At 39.9% G+C, this 17494-nt stretch overlaps 1 protein-coding gene across 2 annotated transcripts in view; it reads left to right on the top strand.

The window, feature by feature from the left end:
• Positions 1 to 17494, top strand: part of Graf (GTPase regulator associated with FAK) — a 711082-nt gene that overhangs the window by 535930 nt on the left and 157658 nt on the right. Inside the window, exon 1 of one of the 2 annotated variants that reach the window (XM_067142924.2) lies at positions 14877 to 14926. The exons of the other annotated variant lie outside the window; for it this stretch is intronic. Coding sequence (XP_066999025.2) covers positions 14903 to 14926 — 24 coding nt within the window. The 5' untranslated portion in view covers positions 14877 to 14902. Of the gene's footprint in view, positions 1 to 14876; positions 14927 to 17494 lie in introns of those variants that run through there. 2 annotated transcript variants of the gene reach the window in all.

Here is a 17494-nt window from a genome sequence, read left to right as displayed (position 1 = left end):
TCCTAGTACAATCTCCCTTATCTTGCGAGATGACGAGCAGTCAGCAGACCTCGTCATCCGCTTTATGAGGGATAGTGGTTTGTTTTATCGTGTGTGATGATGTCCTTTGTTCTAGTGTTTTTTGTGTCAATAGCGATTTTATCCCATTGACATCATTTTAGTTTGTGTTGCGCATTTTAATGTGTTCTTTTAAAGTCTAATGTACGTATATATATCTGTCCTAGCAAGCAATGCCTTATTCCTTTGTCTCCTGTATTTTCTCTTATTTTATTACAAAATAAGGCATTGCGAATCAGATCCACTGATTGTTTTAATCTCATACTCATTTTCCATCCCCATTTTTTAAACTCTAGTCAGTGGATAACTTTTAAAATTTTAACTGTCATGTATCCTGTCGTCCATCTCGTTCCATTAGGGGCCGATGACCTTCGATGTTAGGCCCCTTAAAACAACAAGCATCATCATCATCGTCAGAAATTGAATTTTATCCATTACACATTATTTTGGCTTTTATACGAGACAACATGACACAAGCTCAGTAAATACTTACATATTAATGGCTATTTCCTTTAGAACAGTTAGTTACAATGAAAATGCATTTGACTTTTTTTTTTTTTTTTTTTTTGCAGTACGCATGGTGGGCTTTATTCTGTGATAAAACTAACTATTTGCCCATTATTTTTGGTTTCAATGGATAAAACGTTTGCAAATCCAACAAATGCCTACAAATTAATGGCCGCCAAATTTAAAACGGTTAATTATTGAAATTATTTGAACTGAATATTTGAGATATATCCATCCCAAATATAAGCTCGGTTGGTGCTGTAGCTGTGGAATGATTGAGCAGGAAAAAGACTCCATTTTACTGTAAGCTATTTATTTATTTATTTATTTATTTATTTATTTATTTATTTATTTATTTATTTATTTATTTATTTATTTATTTATTTATTAGCAAATGTACCCGTGCTTCGCTACGGTATTCTACATTGTATGTGGATATTGAAGTAAATTACTGTACATGCAGTGAATACGATTTTTAAAATTGCATGTCTCTTAGCGTTATCCGGAAACAGCAGGGGGAGGTTTCCATACGTGGTTTCCAATGTAAAGTGCGATGGTGGTGGTGATTATTGTTTTAAGAGGAAGTACAACTAGGCAACCATCCTCTATATAACACTAATCAGAGGGAAAAATGGAAGGGATCCGACACTTCGAAAAATGAAGATATCGGCCAAAGGAAGACAAGGGCCACGAAGGGCGTGAAAATGAAAGACTCCCTAGCCCTCGCAAACCTAATAGCGTCGGGGTCGGAAAAGAACAAAAGTTGACCAAGAGAGGTCGGATAGGATAGATGAAAGTGAGGAGCCTGGCACCAGTAAGTGGAAACAATGCCAGGACTCAGCTAAGGACCCCGTGGTCGCCAACCCACGCTCCAAAATTGAGGCCCTGGGGCCCATTTAGTCGCCTCTTACGACAGGCAGGGGATACGTGGGTGTTATTCTACCGCCCCCACCCACAGGGGAGTAAAGTGCGAGTTGCGAAGTTGTGATGATAACGGCAGGCTCACTTGCCTACTGCCATTCACAATCGAGTAGGTAAGTTTTCATTATAATGGGAGGCCCCATTACCTACTGCGCGGTCACAATCGATTTCCTACTTCCAGACAGATTACAGTTGAGGAGTTTTATTATAATGGAACGCAACTTCCCTGCTGCAAGTCAGAATTGAGTTGTGCTGTTATCATTATAATGACAGGCCCCTTTTCTTAATGACAGTCACACTTTGAGTTTCCATTATAATAACAAGGTCACTATGCCTAAAGCCAATCACTTTTTAGATGGGTAAATTTTTTTATAATGGCGGGCACACTTGCCTACTCCCAAACGCAATCGGTTAGGGGAGTTTTGAACAAAATTGCATGCTCCCTTTACTTCTGCCAGTCAAATCGAGAAGGGAATTATTAATTACGATGGTATCCCTTCCTTACTAATGCTAGTTGCAAAGGAGTTGGAGAAGTATACCATTCCTACTGCCAGTCGAAGTCGATATGGAGAGTAATGATTACAGTAGCAGATGCCATCCTGCTGAGAGTCATTATCGATATAAAATAAGTGTAATGGTAAACACACCCTTTCTACATCGCTACGGATCGACTTCAATGAATATATATAGATCGACATATGACGTATATGTATGTTCACGATATTGCAAACCTTCATTTACAGATTAACTGCTACTAAACGACACATCATATCTACAAACGGATTGTACCATAAGACGCCTCATTTAGCGGTCTAAATGGCTGGTCTTAAGATATTTTCTCTTGTCTCATCTATTTATGGGTAAAATTGAGTTAGAAACGTTGAATAGGGTGAAATTTGGGTAAGGTTTTCTCACAGTGCATTACTTTTTGGGTACTAATATGACAGCTATAAACATAGAATTTGGCTCACGTATGGATACTGCGTGGGCCAGGGCCTCTCAGAGTGCATGTGCACGGTGCAAAAGACGACTTCGCGTGGTTGACCAGAGTCCAGAGTCTCTGTCTTTCCCCACGCCTGTCTCGCTCGCTCCGCCTGTCTCCCTCTTCCGCACTTGCTTCGTAGCGCTCCAAATCTGAGCCGAGTTGAGCCGAGCTTAGCCGAGTAGCCCAGAGAAGTGTTGGTCTGAGCCGAATGGGACCGATGCACTGTGCACAGGAACTCTGCGCCTCAATTTGCACGCGTGAGATTTCGGGCGTTTGAGAGGCTCTGGCGTTGGCCAAGGTTCGTGTAGAATTAGATGGTTCTATCTTTCGTATAAGTGATTCGAACTACGACTTAAACGTGTACAAAGAGCAAAATACTGTATAGGTATAATCGAGAAATAGAGACAAATCTAACATGTAAAGAACAGATATACGACGAAACGTCATAGGACCAAAGTTGTAGGCCACTCCAAATTAAACTGAGATTGTGCCATCCGTTTTGTGATGCAACTTACCGTTTAGCCGCAAAATACCTCCAAACAAAAGTCTGCACAGACATAAAAATTGCCTCAATATCATGATATTTTTCGCAGGTAAAAAAAATGAAGTATCTAAAGATCTTGGAAGCTTTCCGTCGATTACAGGCTAAGACATATCATTTTGCCAAACTTCAATTTTCTAGCTCGCCTGGCAGATTGTGCCTCATTCTTGCTTTGGGGGAGGGGGCTTAACCACGAGGACTTTCAGGAAACTAAAGCTAACAAATCAATCAATCAATCAGTCACTGCTGATCTTCAGTTAGGGCAGTCGCCCAGGTGGCAGATTCGCTGTCTGTTGTTTTCCTAGCCTTTTCTTAAATATTTCAAATAAACTGGAAATTTATTGAACATCTCCCTTGGTAAGTTATACCAATCCCTAACTCCCCTTCCTATAAACGAATATTTGCCCCAATTTGTCCTCTCGAATTCTAGCTTTATCTTAATATTGCGATCATTCCTACTTTTAAAGACACCACTCAAACTTATTCGTCTACTAATGTCATTCCACGCCATATCTCCACGGACAGCTCGGAGCAAACCACTTAGTCGAGCAGCTCTTCTCCTTTCTCCCAACTCTTCTCAGCCCAAACTTTGCAACAGTTTTGTAGCGCTACTCTTTTGTCAGAAATCACCCAGAACAAATCGAGCTGATTTTCTTTGGATTTTTTCTTTTCCAGTTCTTGAATCAAGTAGTCCTTGTGAGGGTCCCATACACTGGAACCATACTCTAGTTGCGCTCTTACCAGAGACTTACATGCCCTCTCCTTTACATCCTTACTACAACCCCTAAATACACTCATAACCGTGTGCAGAGATCTGTACCCTTTATTAACAATCATATTTATGTGGTTACTCCAATGAAGGTATTTTCTGATATTAACACCTAGGTACTTACAATGATCCCCAAAAGGAACTTTCACCCCATCAATACAGCAATTAAAACTGAGAGGACTTTTCCTATATGTGAAACTCACAACCTGACTTTTAACCCCATTTATCAACATACCATTGCCTGCTGTCCATCTCACAATATTTTCGAGGTCACCCTGCAGCCGCTCACAATCTTGTAAGTTATTTATTACTCTGTACAGAATAACATCATCTGCAAACAGCCTTATCTCTGATTCCACTTCTTTACAAATATCAGATATATATATATAAAAGAAAACAAAGGTTCAATAATACTGCCTTGAGGAATTTCCCTCATTATTACAGGGTCAGATATAGCTTCTCCTACTCTAATTCTCTGAGTTCTATTTTCTAGAAATATAGCCACCCATTCAGTCACTCTTTTGTCTAGTCCAATTGCACTCATTTTTGCCAGTAGTCTTCCATGATCTACCCTAACAAATGCCTTAGATAGGTCAATCGCAGTACAGTCCATTTGGCCTCCTGAATTCAGGATATCTGCTATATCTTGCTAAAATCCTACAAGCTGAGCTTCAGTCGAATAACCTTTCCTAAACCCAAACTGCCTTTGTCAAACCAGTTATTAATTTCGCAAACATGTCTAATATAATCTTAAAGAATGCTTTCCCAAAGCTTACATACAATACATGTCAAACTGACTGGCCTGTAATTTTCAGCTTTATGTCTATCACCCTTTCCTTTATACACAGGGGCTACTATAGCAACTCTACATTCATTTGGTATAGCTCCTTCAACCAAACAATAATCGAATAAGTATTTCAGATATGGTACTATATCCCATCCCATTGCCTTTAGTATATCCCCAGAAATCTTATCAAACCCAGCTGCTTTTCTAGTTTTCAACTTTTGTATCTTACTGTAAATGTCATTGTTATCATAGGTAAATTTTAATACTTCTTTAGTATTACTCAGATCCCCTATCTGGACATTATCCTTGTAACCAACAATCTTTACATACTGCTGACTGAATACTTCTGCCTTTTGAAAATCCTCGCATACACACTCCCCTTGTTCATTATTGATTCTTGGAATGTCCTTCTTTGAACCTGTTTCCGCCTTAAAAGTACCTATACAGACGCTACCACTTTTCACTAAAATTTGTATGACCACCAGTTATGCTTGCCATCATGTTATCCTTAGCTAACTTCTTCGCTAGATTCATTTTCCTAGTAAGTTCCTTCAATTTCTCCTTACTTCCTTAACCATTTCTAACTCTATTTCGTTCCAACCTGCACCTCCTTCTTAGTCTCTTTACTTCTCTGTTATAATATAGTAGATGCTTACCATTCCTTACCACCTTTACAGGAACAAACCTATTTTCACATTCCTCAACAATTTCTTTAAATCCATCCCAGAGTCTGTTTACATTTTTATTTACCATTTTCCAGCGATCATAGTTACTTTTTTAAAACTCCCTCATGCCTGTATTATTAGCCATATGGTACTCCCTAATAGTCCTAATTTTAATCCCTTCCTTTCTTTCACATTTATTTTTTAACTACGACAAAAACATCTTCGTGATCACTAATACCATCTATTACTTCGGTTTCTCTATAGAGCTCATCTGGTTTTATCAGCACCACATCCAAAATATTCTTCCCTCTAGTTGGTTCCATCACTTTCTGAATCAGCTGCCCTTCCCATATTAACTTATTTGCCATTTGTTTTTCATGCTTCCTATCGTTCGCATTACCTTCCCAATTGACATTTGGTAAATTGAAATCACCGGCTACTATCACATTCTTTTCCGTATCATTTCCAACATAGCTGATTATCTTATCGAATAATTCTGAATCAGCGTCAGCGCTACACTTTCCCGGTCTGTACACGCCAAAGACATCAACTTGCCTATTATCTTTAGAGAAGAGCCTTGCACCTAGGATTTCATGTTTTTCATCCTTAACTTTTTCGTAGCTTACAAATTCTTCTTTCACCAGAATGAATACTCCCCCTCCTACCATTCCTATCCTATCTCTACGATACACACTCCAGTTCCGTGAGAATATTTCTGCATCCATTATATCATTTCTCAGCCATGATTCAACTCCTATTACAATATCTGGTAAGTATATATCTATTAAATTACTTAATTCGATTCCTTTGTTTACAATGCTTCTACAGTTGAGCACTAACATTTTGATGTCATCCCTACTTGATTTCCAGTTCCCTGTTCGCTTAACACCGCTCCCTAAGCCACCCCGTTTCCCTGAATGTACGTGCCTCTAACCGTTCTAAACAAGTTTCGTAAATTTTATGTACCACTGCGGTTTAAGTGAAGGCCACCTGGGCGTAGATCCCTGTCTCCTACCCTCCCATTAGGATCTAGAATTCTCACTCCCAGTTTCCCACATACACACTCCATAGTCTCATTTAAATCCCCAATCACCTTCCAGTCAGTATCCCTCCTACACAGTATTCCACTGATAACAATCTCCGCTTCCTTAAACTTCATCCGTGGTGCATTTACCAGATCCCACACATCCCCAACTATGTTGGTACTTATACCTGCTTGCCTTACGTTGTTAGTACCAACGTGAAACACTACCATCTTCACCTTTCCCTCTTCCTTCTCTTCTACTTTCCTCAACATCTGCCTCAACCTAATTCCTGGATAACACTCTACCCTGGTTCCCTTTCCTCCACACACTTTCCCCTCATGTCTAACGATGGAATCCCCCATGACCAGAGCCTCAACCCTACCCACCTCCTTTGATCCCCTCCCCTCCTGGTCAGCCCTATCAAATACAGTAGAGACAATACGCGACATTCGACGTAATATCGAGGGACAGCTATTAGAGCTCTCCTTAGCGAATTGACCTGAGAACTACTGATTCTCTCATAAGAGCACGTGTATTTGTGTGTGAAGTTTTTGGTGTTATTTTTTCGTTTTCAGTGAGTTGACATAATTAAATACTAGCATGTGTTATTACTTGATATCTCCTCTCAACATGAGGGGAAAGGTATGGGCTGTGTTTGGCTGCAGTAACTACGAAGTAGAGAAGAATGCTCGGTCTTTCTTCATTTTCCCTCGTGACAAGAAAATGTAAGTAATATTGTGTTTGCATATATATTCAGCGAGCTCGATAGCTGCAGTCGCTTAAGTGCGGCCAGTATCCAGTATTCGGGAGATAGTAGGTTCGAACCCCACTGTCGGCAGCCCTGAAAATGGTTTTCCGTGGTTTCCCATTTTCACACCAGGCAAATGCTGGGGCTGTACCTTAGTTAGGGCCACGGCTGCTTCCTTCCCACTCCTAGCCCTTTCCTATCTCATCGTCGCCATAAGATATATCTGTGTCGGTGCGACGTAAAGCAAAAAAAACAAAAACAAAAAAACAACATATATATTCTTCCAGTGAGAAAGAGATTTTTATAGTATTTCATAATCTTCTGACCTGCTCGACCCATATTTTAACTGGCTTAAAATATAATACGCATATTTTATTGTATAGTGCAGCAGTTAACCTTCAATACCAATGTGTTGTTGTAGGTGCGATCTGTGGGTTTGATTTAATTCAGGAAAATACATATGCATTTGAGTGTGGCTGGTTGTGTTCCAAGTTACCCCATTTGGAATGCCGTAATGCGTTGTCAAGCACTGAAGAAAATATCTGTGATTTAAGAAAGGTACATATTTTGTTGAAACAGTATGATGATGCAAATTTGCTTTACCCTAATGTAATGGCATTATGGCAAGTATTGCTTATAGGGAAAGTTTGAATGTTTTTGAGGCTAAATTTATAGATTTTCCTTCTGTTAGTAGGCTTCAAGTTAAAAGGAAAATTGTCCAGCTCTTAAATGGAAATTCGTTGAATTATGTGTGTAAGGAATGTGCCGATATTTTTGTTGATACGTGTTTTAATATGATGATACAATGCTTTTAAATGAGAAAAAAGAAAAAACCAAGCCGTGAACGTTCAGGCAGGAATTCTAAAGCTAAGAAAGTAGTGCATAAATGAAAGATCAAGCCCTCTCACAGCAGTCCATTTCACATCTTGATCATATGTCTAATTTCAGCCTTTAAATAATGACCTGTTAAATAATTCTTCATTCATTTATCCATAATTGCTTTAGCAACTTTGAAGTTAATATCATAGTAACATTTTCTTTCTAGACTAATTTATTTATCAATTTCCGTATATACATTTCCATTGATATTTGAATTTAGCGCGAATTTTCAGGTCAAGACACTAGGAGAGCCACTTGCGACTTGTCTCCCATTGTAACAAGGCTAAATCCGGAAGTGTCGCGTATTGTCTCTACTGTATTTGGCCCTATCTTCTCTCACTGCTGCAGAAGCTACTTCCTCCTCCCTTTTCTCCCTCCCATGACCCTGTTCCACCTGTCTTTTCCTTTCCACTACACTACATTTCCCTTTCTTACCTTTTCCCTTCCTCCTGCTTCCACACATCTCAGCAACAGTTCCCTGTTCCTCATCTTCCCTCGGTTGTTCTACCTGCAATGACTCGTACCGATTTCTAACAGACACCTGTCCTGAATTCTGATTCCCGAACAGAGCCCTTAGCCTGCAATCTCTTTCCCCTCAAAACATTAGACCACCTGTCTTCTACAATTCCCCCATTTCCTTCCCATCCCTCCTTTACACCTACTGTATCCTGTGCATTATTTGACGGAGGCCTACTTTCCTTCCTGTCCTCTGAGAGAATCCTAATTATCTCCCTCAACCTCTCCAACTCCTCCCTCATACTCCTTAATGCCTGGCCACACCCACAGTTCCTACAGTTGCACTGCTTAGCCATTATTTACGGAATAATGGGAAGATAAGGAAAAAATAACTTATTCTGTGCAAATAAAAATGAAAGGAAAGAAATATTGTTTAGGATAGCTCACAAAAATCACACAACAAGGTAATTAATATAAGCTACTACTACACTACAATACTACTTAGTTGTACGAATTTTTTTCTACAACACCCTAACATAATGAAAATTGCTGTTAATTACTGAAAACCGAAAGTAATACACAAGAATTAGGTCTACACAATTATAAACTGCAGTTGTCTGCCCTAATTACTCTTCTCTTCCAGGGCATGCATATGAAGCTAACATTCTGTAAACGATTAAACGGGTGAAAATGCACCAAGGTTACCTACCTCAAATTAAACATCTACAGTGACTTGGAACAAACTAGCTATATTCTTCCATGACATGATTCACGGAAATCTGCTTCATCAGACTCTGGTCACAACCATATGTATATTGTAACGGTTCAGAATAAACAAACGAAAGACAGAAACTTTTTCCTCGTAACACATTAACATATGAACACAAACCTAAACGTGAAATAAATACATGGGACGTCAGCCACTACGGTCTACTACCATTTGTAGTAATCGTATAAACAACGGCGGATACTGATACTGGCAACACATGTCAGTATTTTGTGCGATGTGCTTAAAATTTTTAGGGATTGTTCCACCGACACGTTGAACCTTCAATCAAATCACTGCTGTTCTGTTGTATGTTTTATTAGGCACTCATTGATTTTAACACAAGTATAGTCACAAGTATAGTCATTCTGTTCAGTTTTCTAAAACACGCGTATATTTCACAACACCCACCTACGCCTTGGAGCCAGGCCGTAAACTGTACAGTTCAGCCATACATACCAGCTATCAGTCATCAGTAGAGCTCGGATTCATATGCACTAAAAACTCCGAAAATATGCATGCACATATGGACTAAAATGTTGAAAATATGCACGAAAATATGCACTAAATATAAAACATATTGCAATTACCAAACAAATCATTTAATTTTAACTCAGTGTTAAATTGATAAACAAGTCTCACTCCTTATAAAATGATACATGGCAGTAGGCTTCAACAGTTTTTCAATGTTTTTAGGAGTCTATGACATTCTGTTGTCGGACATAAGTAATTTATACGCTGAAAATTATCGTTGTACGTCGACGGACGTAACTGGGCAATACTTGTACACCGGCTCTGACTGCTCGGAACATCCTTCTGGCAAAGACTTCAGGCATTTTTGCAGTTTAATCTGGTAAAACATTGCAATGGACGAAGAGCAAGTTAACAGAAGAACGCACTTGTTTAAGCAAACTTTGGCAGGCAACTGTAAGGAGGAGGAAGGAATGTCAGAAAGAAGGAAACTGCAGTTGTGGAAAACGTCATTTTCCATCTACCTACTTGTATTGCGACACTGAAAGCACTTTCCTTGATCAGGGAAGGTTTCTCATGTTACCAAGTGATGTGCGACATACAGATTTCATTAAATTTTTCATTTCGTTCAGAAATCTTAGATAATCCATCACACATAAGAGAAAAATATGTCTGTATATGCACTAATGTTCAAAATATGCACTAACGTTCAAAATATGCATTTGCATATGCACATATGCATTTTTAAAAAGTCCGGGCCCTAGTCATCAGACTGATATATAGTGGACTTGAGTGGCCCACTGACAATTTTATACTTACTTAAATTCTTGTTCATCAAGAAATCGTCACAGTAACTAAGAATCTGCAGAACATGGAGACGCTAATAAATAAATAAATAAATAAATAAATAAATAAATAAATAAATAAATAAATAAATAAATAATCAATCAATCACGGATCCTCTCTAAGTTTGATAAATATATTACGATATTTTAACTTAAATGTATTTGCCTAGCTGAGTAGCTCAGACGGTCAGCGCAGGCCTTCTCAGCCCAAGTTAGCAGGTTCTATCCTGGCTCAGTCCGGTTTTATTTGAAGGTGCTCAAGTACGTCAACCTCGTGTCTGTATATTTAATGACATATAAAGGAACTGTCGGACAACATTCAGATACCTCAGCATCTCCGAAAACCGTAAAAGTAGTTAGTAGAACGTAAAATCATTATTATTATTATTATTATTATTATTATTATTATTATTATTATTATTATTATTATATAATAATAAAATATAAAAACAAGGTAGTTTCGTTTCCAGAGAAAAGTCCAGTTTTTCTTGTCTTCGTTATGCAACCTTAATATAATAAAATAATCGCAAGTCTATATAAGAGGTTACATATGAGCATATTAACTTCACGTGACTTTGGTATTCATTTTTAGTCTGATTCACTTTTGTTTCTGCTATGGCCGAGAGAAATCCTTAGGAATTATGTTGTGATTTGTTATATAGTAAGTAACTGTGAGGCTGGAACAGCTGGCAGGTGTGCCTGAGGAAGGCACATGTTGCTATAAATAATGTGCCTTTAGATAGGAGGGTAGTGAGTCACTGTTCTAGCTGAAGGTGAACAACATGCAAGTGTAACCTTCATAGCCTGCAGCTGACAGCTGACCAACATCCTGCATGAAGTGAAGACACTTTCTCAGGCGAGGGAAAGTGACACGGCGCCCTATCTCGTTCGTAGGTGTGGCGTGATTATTTTACTGGAGTTTTTGTTTGCTAACTTTTTGTTGTCCGTTGCCAAGGGAGACGACAGACAATGGGCAGTTAAGGGCACCTTGACGTGAAAAGTCATCATAAAATATAACAATTTTTACTTCTTTGAATTGGGTAAGCCTCCCTGCCCAGGTCCGAAAGCCAAGCCATACAGCCGAGGATGTCGTCACGCTGATCACGGCGCATTCTAGTATCTGCAGGCTATCTGGCTGGGCAGCAGCCGTCTTGGCAGGCCAAAACCTGTAACACAATTTGTCACTGGCATGGTTATTCAAAACAAAACTAGTTATTGTCGTAAGTACTACACGGAATTCACTTTTGAAGTAACTGCACGGGGCTGATGACTAGAATAACCCCAGGCCATGAAATGTAATAACATCATCTCCTGGTAATAAGCTGGCCTCCTGAAACAAGTCAGGTGAAAGTTCCGTTTGAGAGAATGGGGCTGTAAACACGACTGCTAAAAATGTAGTCGTAGAGAGTAGGAAAGGTTACAAGCTTATTAGCCTCTTAGCCTCTTAGACTCTTCCTAGATACCAGTCAATTAAGTTTCACTTTAGATCTTAATCTAATTGTCGAGATTTTGACCCTCGGGCTATAAATATATTGTTATGGGAAATGATGTGAAACTGGATTCTAGCGCCATTGATTGTAACAGCTTTTTGTAGGTAAAATACTCTCATTAAAATGTCGGCCTCTTTTACACTATTCTTGGTGCCACAGGTTTGAAACCTAAGTTCAGTGTTTATCAGTTTCATACGTATACGTATAATCGTATGCTCTTCCTGACGCCAACCCTATGTGGAGAGATGTATTCATCACAGCGTGTTTTTTTGTTTGGCAGTGTGGTTTGTTGTGTGTGTGTGTATGGAGGTAAGGGCGTCCGACTCCGCGGCCAGCTGGCATGCGGATCTTTGGTCGTAGAGGTCCCATGGTCGATTCCTGACCGGACCGGGAATTTTAACCTTCATTGGTAAATTCCTGATTTCATCCTAGGTAGGACCCCATCATCACAGACGCGCAGGTCGCCCATGTACGTCAACTGTAAGAGACTTGGACCAGGCATTTCTGCAGACTAAACGCCATTATTATTATTATTATTATTATTATTATTATTATTATTATTATTATTATTATTATTATTATTACTAAGAACCATAGCATTTATCAGCATTGAGTGTGTGGTCTCTTTTCGTGGATATTAATTCGAATTGCTGAAAACCAAACCAAACCCCATGGCACTACAGCCCTTGAAGGGCCTTGACCTACCAAACGACCGCTGCTCAGCCCGAAGGCCTGCAGATTACGAGGTGTCGTGTGGTCAGCACGACGAATCCTCTCGGCCGTTATTCTTGGTTTTCGAGACCTGGGCCGCTATCTCAATTCTAATCACGTAGGCTGAGCGGACCTCGAACCAGCCCTCAGGTCCAGGTAAAATTCCCTGACCTGGCCGGGAATCGAACCCGGGGCCTCCGGGTAAGAGGCAGGCACGCTACCCCTACACCACGGGGCCGGCTCGAATTGCTGAAGCAGACATTATTTATCTATTTATTAATTAATTAATTTATTTATTTTAGCTGGATAGGAAATAAATCGAATTCATCGAACGAGGTTCTTTACAACATCTGCTTTTCCCGCAGTCTGTTGGGGTCATGAGTGGGAAATGTGTTTGCGCATGTGGACTTGGTCCTATTTTTATGGTTGGATGCTCTTCCTGACGCCAACGCCATGTGGAGAGATGTATTCATCACAGCGTGTTTCTTTGGTTGGCAGTGTGGTTTGTTGTGTGTGTGTATGGAGAGGGGTGTGTTAGGATAAACATGAACATTCAGACCCCAGTCAGCGTGGTTGATCTCTGACCGGACCGGGAAGCGAACCCCGTGACCAATCATTCAAGGAGCCGGACTCTGTTCCAAGAAATGATGATGATAATAATAATAATAATAATAATAATAATAATAATAATAATAATAATAATTGTTGTTGTTAACATCCCTTCAATTGCTGGAGATGCTAAGAAACGCCGGTTTGTTGGAGTTAGTGCCATAAGAGTTTTTTAAATGTGTCGGAACATAACGACACTGAACTGTCGCATTTATGCACACTGAAATGCAACAGACATCACCGGATTTGAGCCCATTATCTTTCAAAGAGAGAAGCAAGCAAGCTTGTACTTTTACTTGATCATAGCCACGGTTCCTCCAGTTTTACGTGGAATCCAAATCACAAGGACGTGATCTTTAATTTCAAAATCCCTCATGCATTGATTGGCCAGGATTCCAACAGCGACCGCCTTAGTGACTTTAAAAGACTGCACCATTGGGTCGACTGGCCCTTTTTACAGTTGTAGACCCAGTTCATTCAACTACTCGATTAACGTCCTTGGAACAAGCCACCTTTGGTACGAACAGGGTAGACCTCCCCGTATACGACACCCTCAGCAACAAGACATATACACTGCTAAATCTGTACCTCTGAGGTCAAGAGTCTCATACCTTTCAGAAGAAGAGATAAACAATCTGCTCACTTCATTGCGCCGGCGCATGGATAGGATGTATTTACATTTTATTATTTATTCCTTTATTATACTTAATTTAAACCTCTGTCAGGTATCATTTAAAATACTTATGTACCAATAAGCGATACGGGAGAAACGGCTTCCATTTTTACACTCTATAACGTACTGTATGTGAAAAAAGCTTGGATGTACTTCTGCACAAATTCAAATAGATATCCTTCTAAAAATTCTTACGATACCAGAACATCAGACTCACTAAAATCTGAGTTACGATTCTTGACCTCTAGGTACAGAAATAGTGAACTATTTCAGGTAGCCAAACTATCATTTGGATCCTAAGTAATCGCTTTACTTCATAAACGTAAATACAGGCAAGCATTGGAAATAAAATGTATTCATTCCTTAAGATGGCCAGTTATAATAGTGACTTTTCGATGCTAATTTTAATTTCGAAATGGCCTCAGAAGTTGCGGGTTCGATCCCGGCCGGGTCGGGAACTTTAATCGCGTCTGATTAGTTCTTCTGGCTCGGGGATTGGGTTTGTGTTTGTCCCAACACGCAATAGTAATTATGTCTCTCCACATAGGGTTGGCGTCAGGAAGGGCATCCGGTCGTGAAACAGGGCACAATCCACATGTACGACAGTTTGCAAATCACGACCCCACACGTGTGGGAAAAGTGGTAGCACAATTATTCAAGTTAAAAAGTTAAAATGTACATTTTTTAAAAATTCTTAGCTAATTTTTCTATAGAATCTTGATACTTTTCTCTTGCTACATGCTTATGTTTGAATGTGTTTAATAGTGTTACGTACTTGTCCTCTCGTAGCCACCTGAAAGGAACCAGTGAGCCTGAGAGCACAGTGACAGTCTTTCCTCCTCTATTCTCTTCGTCTGTTTTGCCCGTGCACCTCCTGGAACATGAGCCCCGAATAATCTAGTACTCCATCATCAGGTCATAATACGGAGGCTAGCGGCGAACAGTCAGTCATTGGACTGGAGTTACAGGAGTGTTGGCTATCGACAGTGTCCCACTGATGTCTGAGTATGAGCGGAGTTCGGTATGTGTGCTGCTTTGGAGTACTGTATGTGTACCGACGTGGAGTGAGTGGAGCTTGACGGCAGTAGTGCTGGTTGTCTGTGTCCCGCCGGAGTCAGAGTATATATGTATATACTTATTGGGTCATCCTGGGAATACTTGTGATAAAACAGTGTTTAATTCGCAACAGTAGTTATTGTGTCGAGCACAACAGTCTACTCAAAACAAGTCAATAGCAACTGGTTTTCATTAAGAATGTCAGTGTTGTAGTAACGTCTGAACAAAAAGTTATACGAATTTTTCTTTACTAAAGTAATAATTTGGCTGTGTAAAGAATATTGTATGTAACACGTCCTAAAAGTGCATATTACGCACTCGACAACCTTGTCGAGTGCCCCAGTCCCCACGTCGCGTGCGTAAACACTCACATTTTGTTACTTTTTACATAAACAGCTACTGTATATCATTATTGTTGGAGATTTCCAGTTCGAGTAGTGATGACTCACTGGGGAATGCAACTCCAGCGCTGCAGTGTGTGTTCATCTCCAGGCTGCCTTGTCGGTGGGTGTATTTCACCTTTGTTGTTGATCAGCATGGTGCTATGAACACAGCACGCTCAAAGTGTGCCCCTTCATTCACGTGCGATTGATTTCGCTGTACGCCCCCATCTTTTGTGACCACTTGCGAAGACTGGAATTGTTTCAGCTAAGAGGCAGTGTTGTGGAAAGAGCAGCTCCACTTGGCTGGAATGCCTCTTCATGTCAGAGTAAATACATAGCTGGCCTAAGTATTCCTCCTTCGCACTCATCCGAGTGAGTAAGCCCTGTCCCCCGCCTTCACGCCAGAGTGTTTGTTGTTTTACTCGTTTCTTACTATTGATGTAGTGTGCATTGTAATGTTCGCTTTGTAATCGCAGCTTTGGGTCGCTTTAGTGATACGTCCACTGAAACGAATGGACCAGAACAGCCGCTGCTCTTGCACAAATGTCGTTTAGCCTGGTAATGGATAGGTGATTAAATGTAACTGAAATGGAAGTACAGATGACCAAGTCTGGGTGCAGCGAACACAATTTAACTGCAAGTTTTTAATCATTGCACTTTATGGATTTTCATTATTAATATACGTCGAATTTATTTAACGAAACTAATCAAATTCAACAAAAAAAATCTTGTTAACACCCTGGTGTTTTCTGTTATGGTATATGCATTAGAGACATGAACTTAACGCACCGCTGATCACTGCGTCGAGGCATTTGAAGTGTGGTGGTGGCGTCGTATGCTTCACATTCTATGGACACAGAATTAACACATCTGTCCTCACGGAAGTCCGACCGTAACAAAGATTGTCTCACCCTGATCTAGAAAAGGATCCTTATGTTCTTCGGACGTATCAGTTGCAGCCTCCACTTGGAGAAGCTGGTGGTCCATTGGAAGTCCAACGGAAAGCGTCGACATGCCAGGGCTCGAAGCTGCTGGACTGAACTCGTAGAATACCTACTCGTTACCAACCTGGAGCAAGCGACCCGGCAGTAGCCGATGGCGGGGAGCACTGTTAGCCACCGCACGTCTATAAAGACGTGCGGAATACGTCGACGATATAGTATTGGAACGTAACATTGAAAAATAAAAGAAGTTATTGGCTTTAGTAACATACCAAACAGCCAGCTACAAATACATTGGAATAACAAAAACGATAAACAGTAAATTTACACTTACAATACATACACACGTATAAAGTATTCCATAATAGTGTATTTAGATTTCGTTGTTTTAATGCTTCTGAGTCCTTGCAGCATACTCATACACACCCACACTTCGAAAAAAAGAAGAAATTTAAACATAGCAACTGTAGTCGGTGAAATTATTTTTTGCCGATATTGTACACTGCAGATCTTATATTCTTAAATCTGTTCCATTTATGAAACTGGCAATTGCTTCATGAATTAGCAATACTCGTGTCCTAGCCTGTGTATGAACTATAATAAACTGAACTATGGTGAATAGTCAACTTCATTAACTCGAAATGGTTTCGGTTTTGATCGTACACTCCTGATTACGTTGTTCCAGTCTTCAGGCTTTTCATTTCATAACTTTCAGTTTATTAGTCCCATATTTTTTGTCACATTCCAGGTAGGAATGACCTCGAATCGGGAGTGTGACACAAACAGACCTGAAACTCTTCTTTTCATGCACCATGTGATGGAGGTGTCTTGTCAAGGTGTAATTCTTGTTTTGGCCACTGCACGAGTCGCAAAACAGTTCAAAGTGTTTAACATAAGCAGATAATTCAACCTGAAAATAGTGGTCCAAAAAGGATACTACTTCATTAGCACCTTTTCTAGCTGTAACTTCTGTGTACGTGTAGAAAAACTGGTTTAGAATCCGAGAGCCGTTGATAGGTAGAATGACAACTAGCGCTTGTAGTACACTATGCTAGATGAGATGTTCGGCAAAGGAAGATTCTTCTGGTAGTCAATCACTAAGCTCTCGACTTCTTCCGACTTCCTGCTTCGGATTTTGGATTTACGTTTTCGCTGATAAAATATCTGTGCTTTTAAAAGGTGTACTTTCTTCTCGACTTCTAAACATTT

Source organism: Anabrus simplex, chromosome 3, assembly GCF_040414725.1.
Source record: "Anabrus simplex isolate iqAnaSimp1 chromosome 3, ASM4041472v1, whole genome shotgun sequence".
Taxonomy (NCBI): domain Eukaryota; kingdom Metazoa; phylum Arthropoda; class Insecta; order Orthoptera; family Tettigoniidae; genus Anabrus; species Anabrus simplex.
The sequence above is the reverse complement of the archived record's forward strand: the minus strand, read 5'-3'. Positions and strand labels throughout refer to the sequence as shown.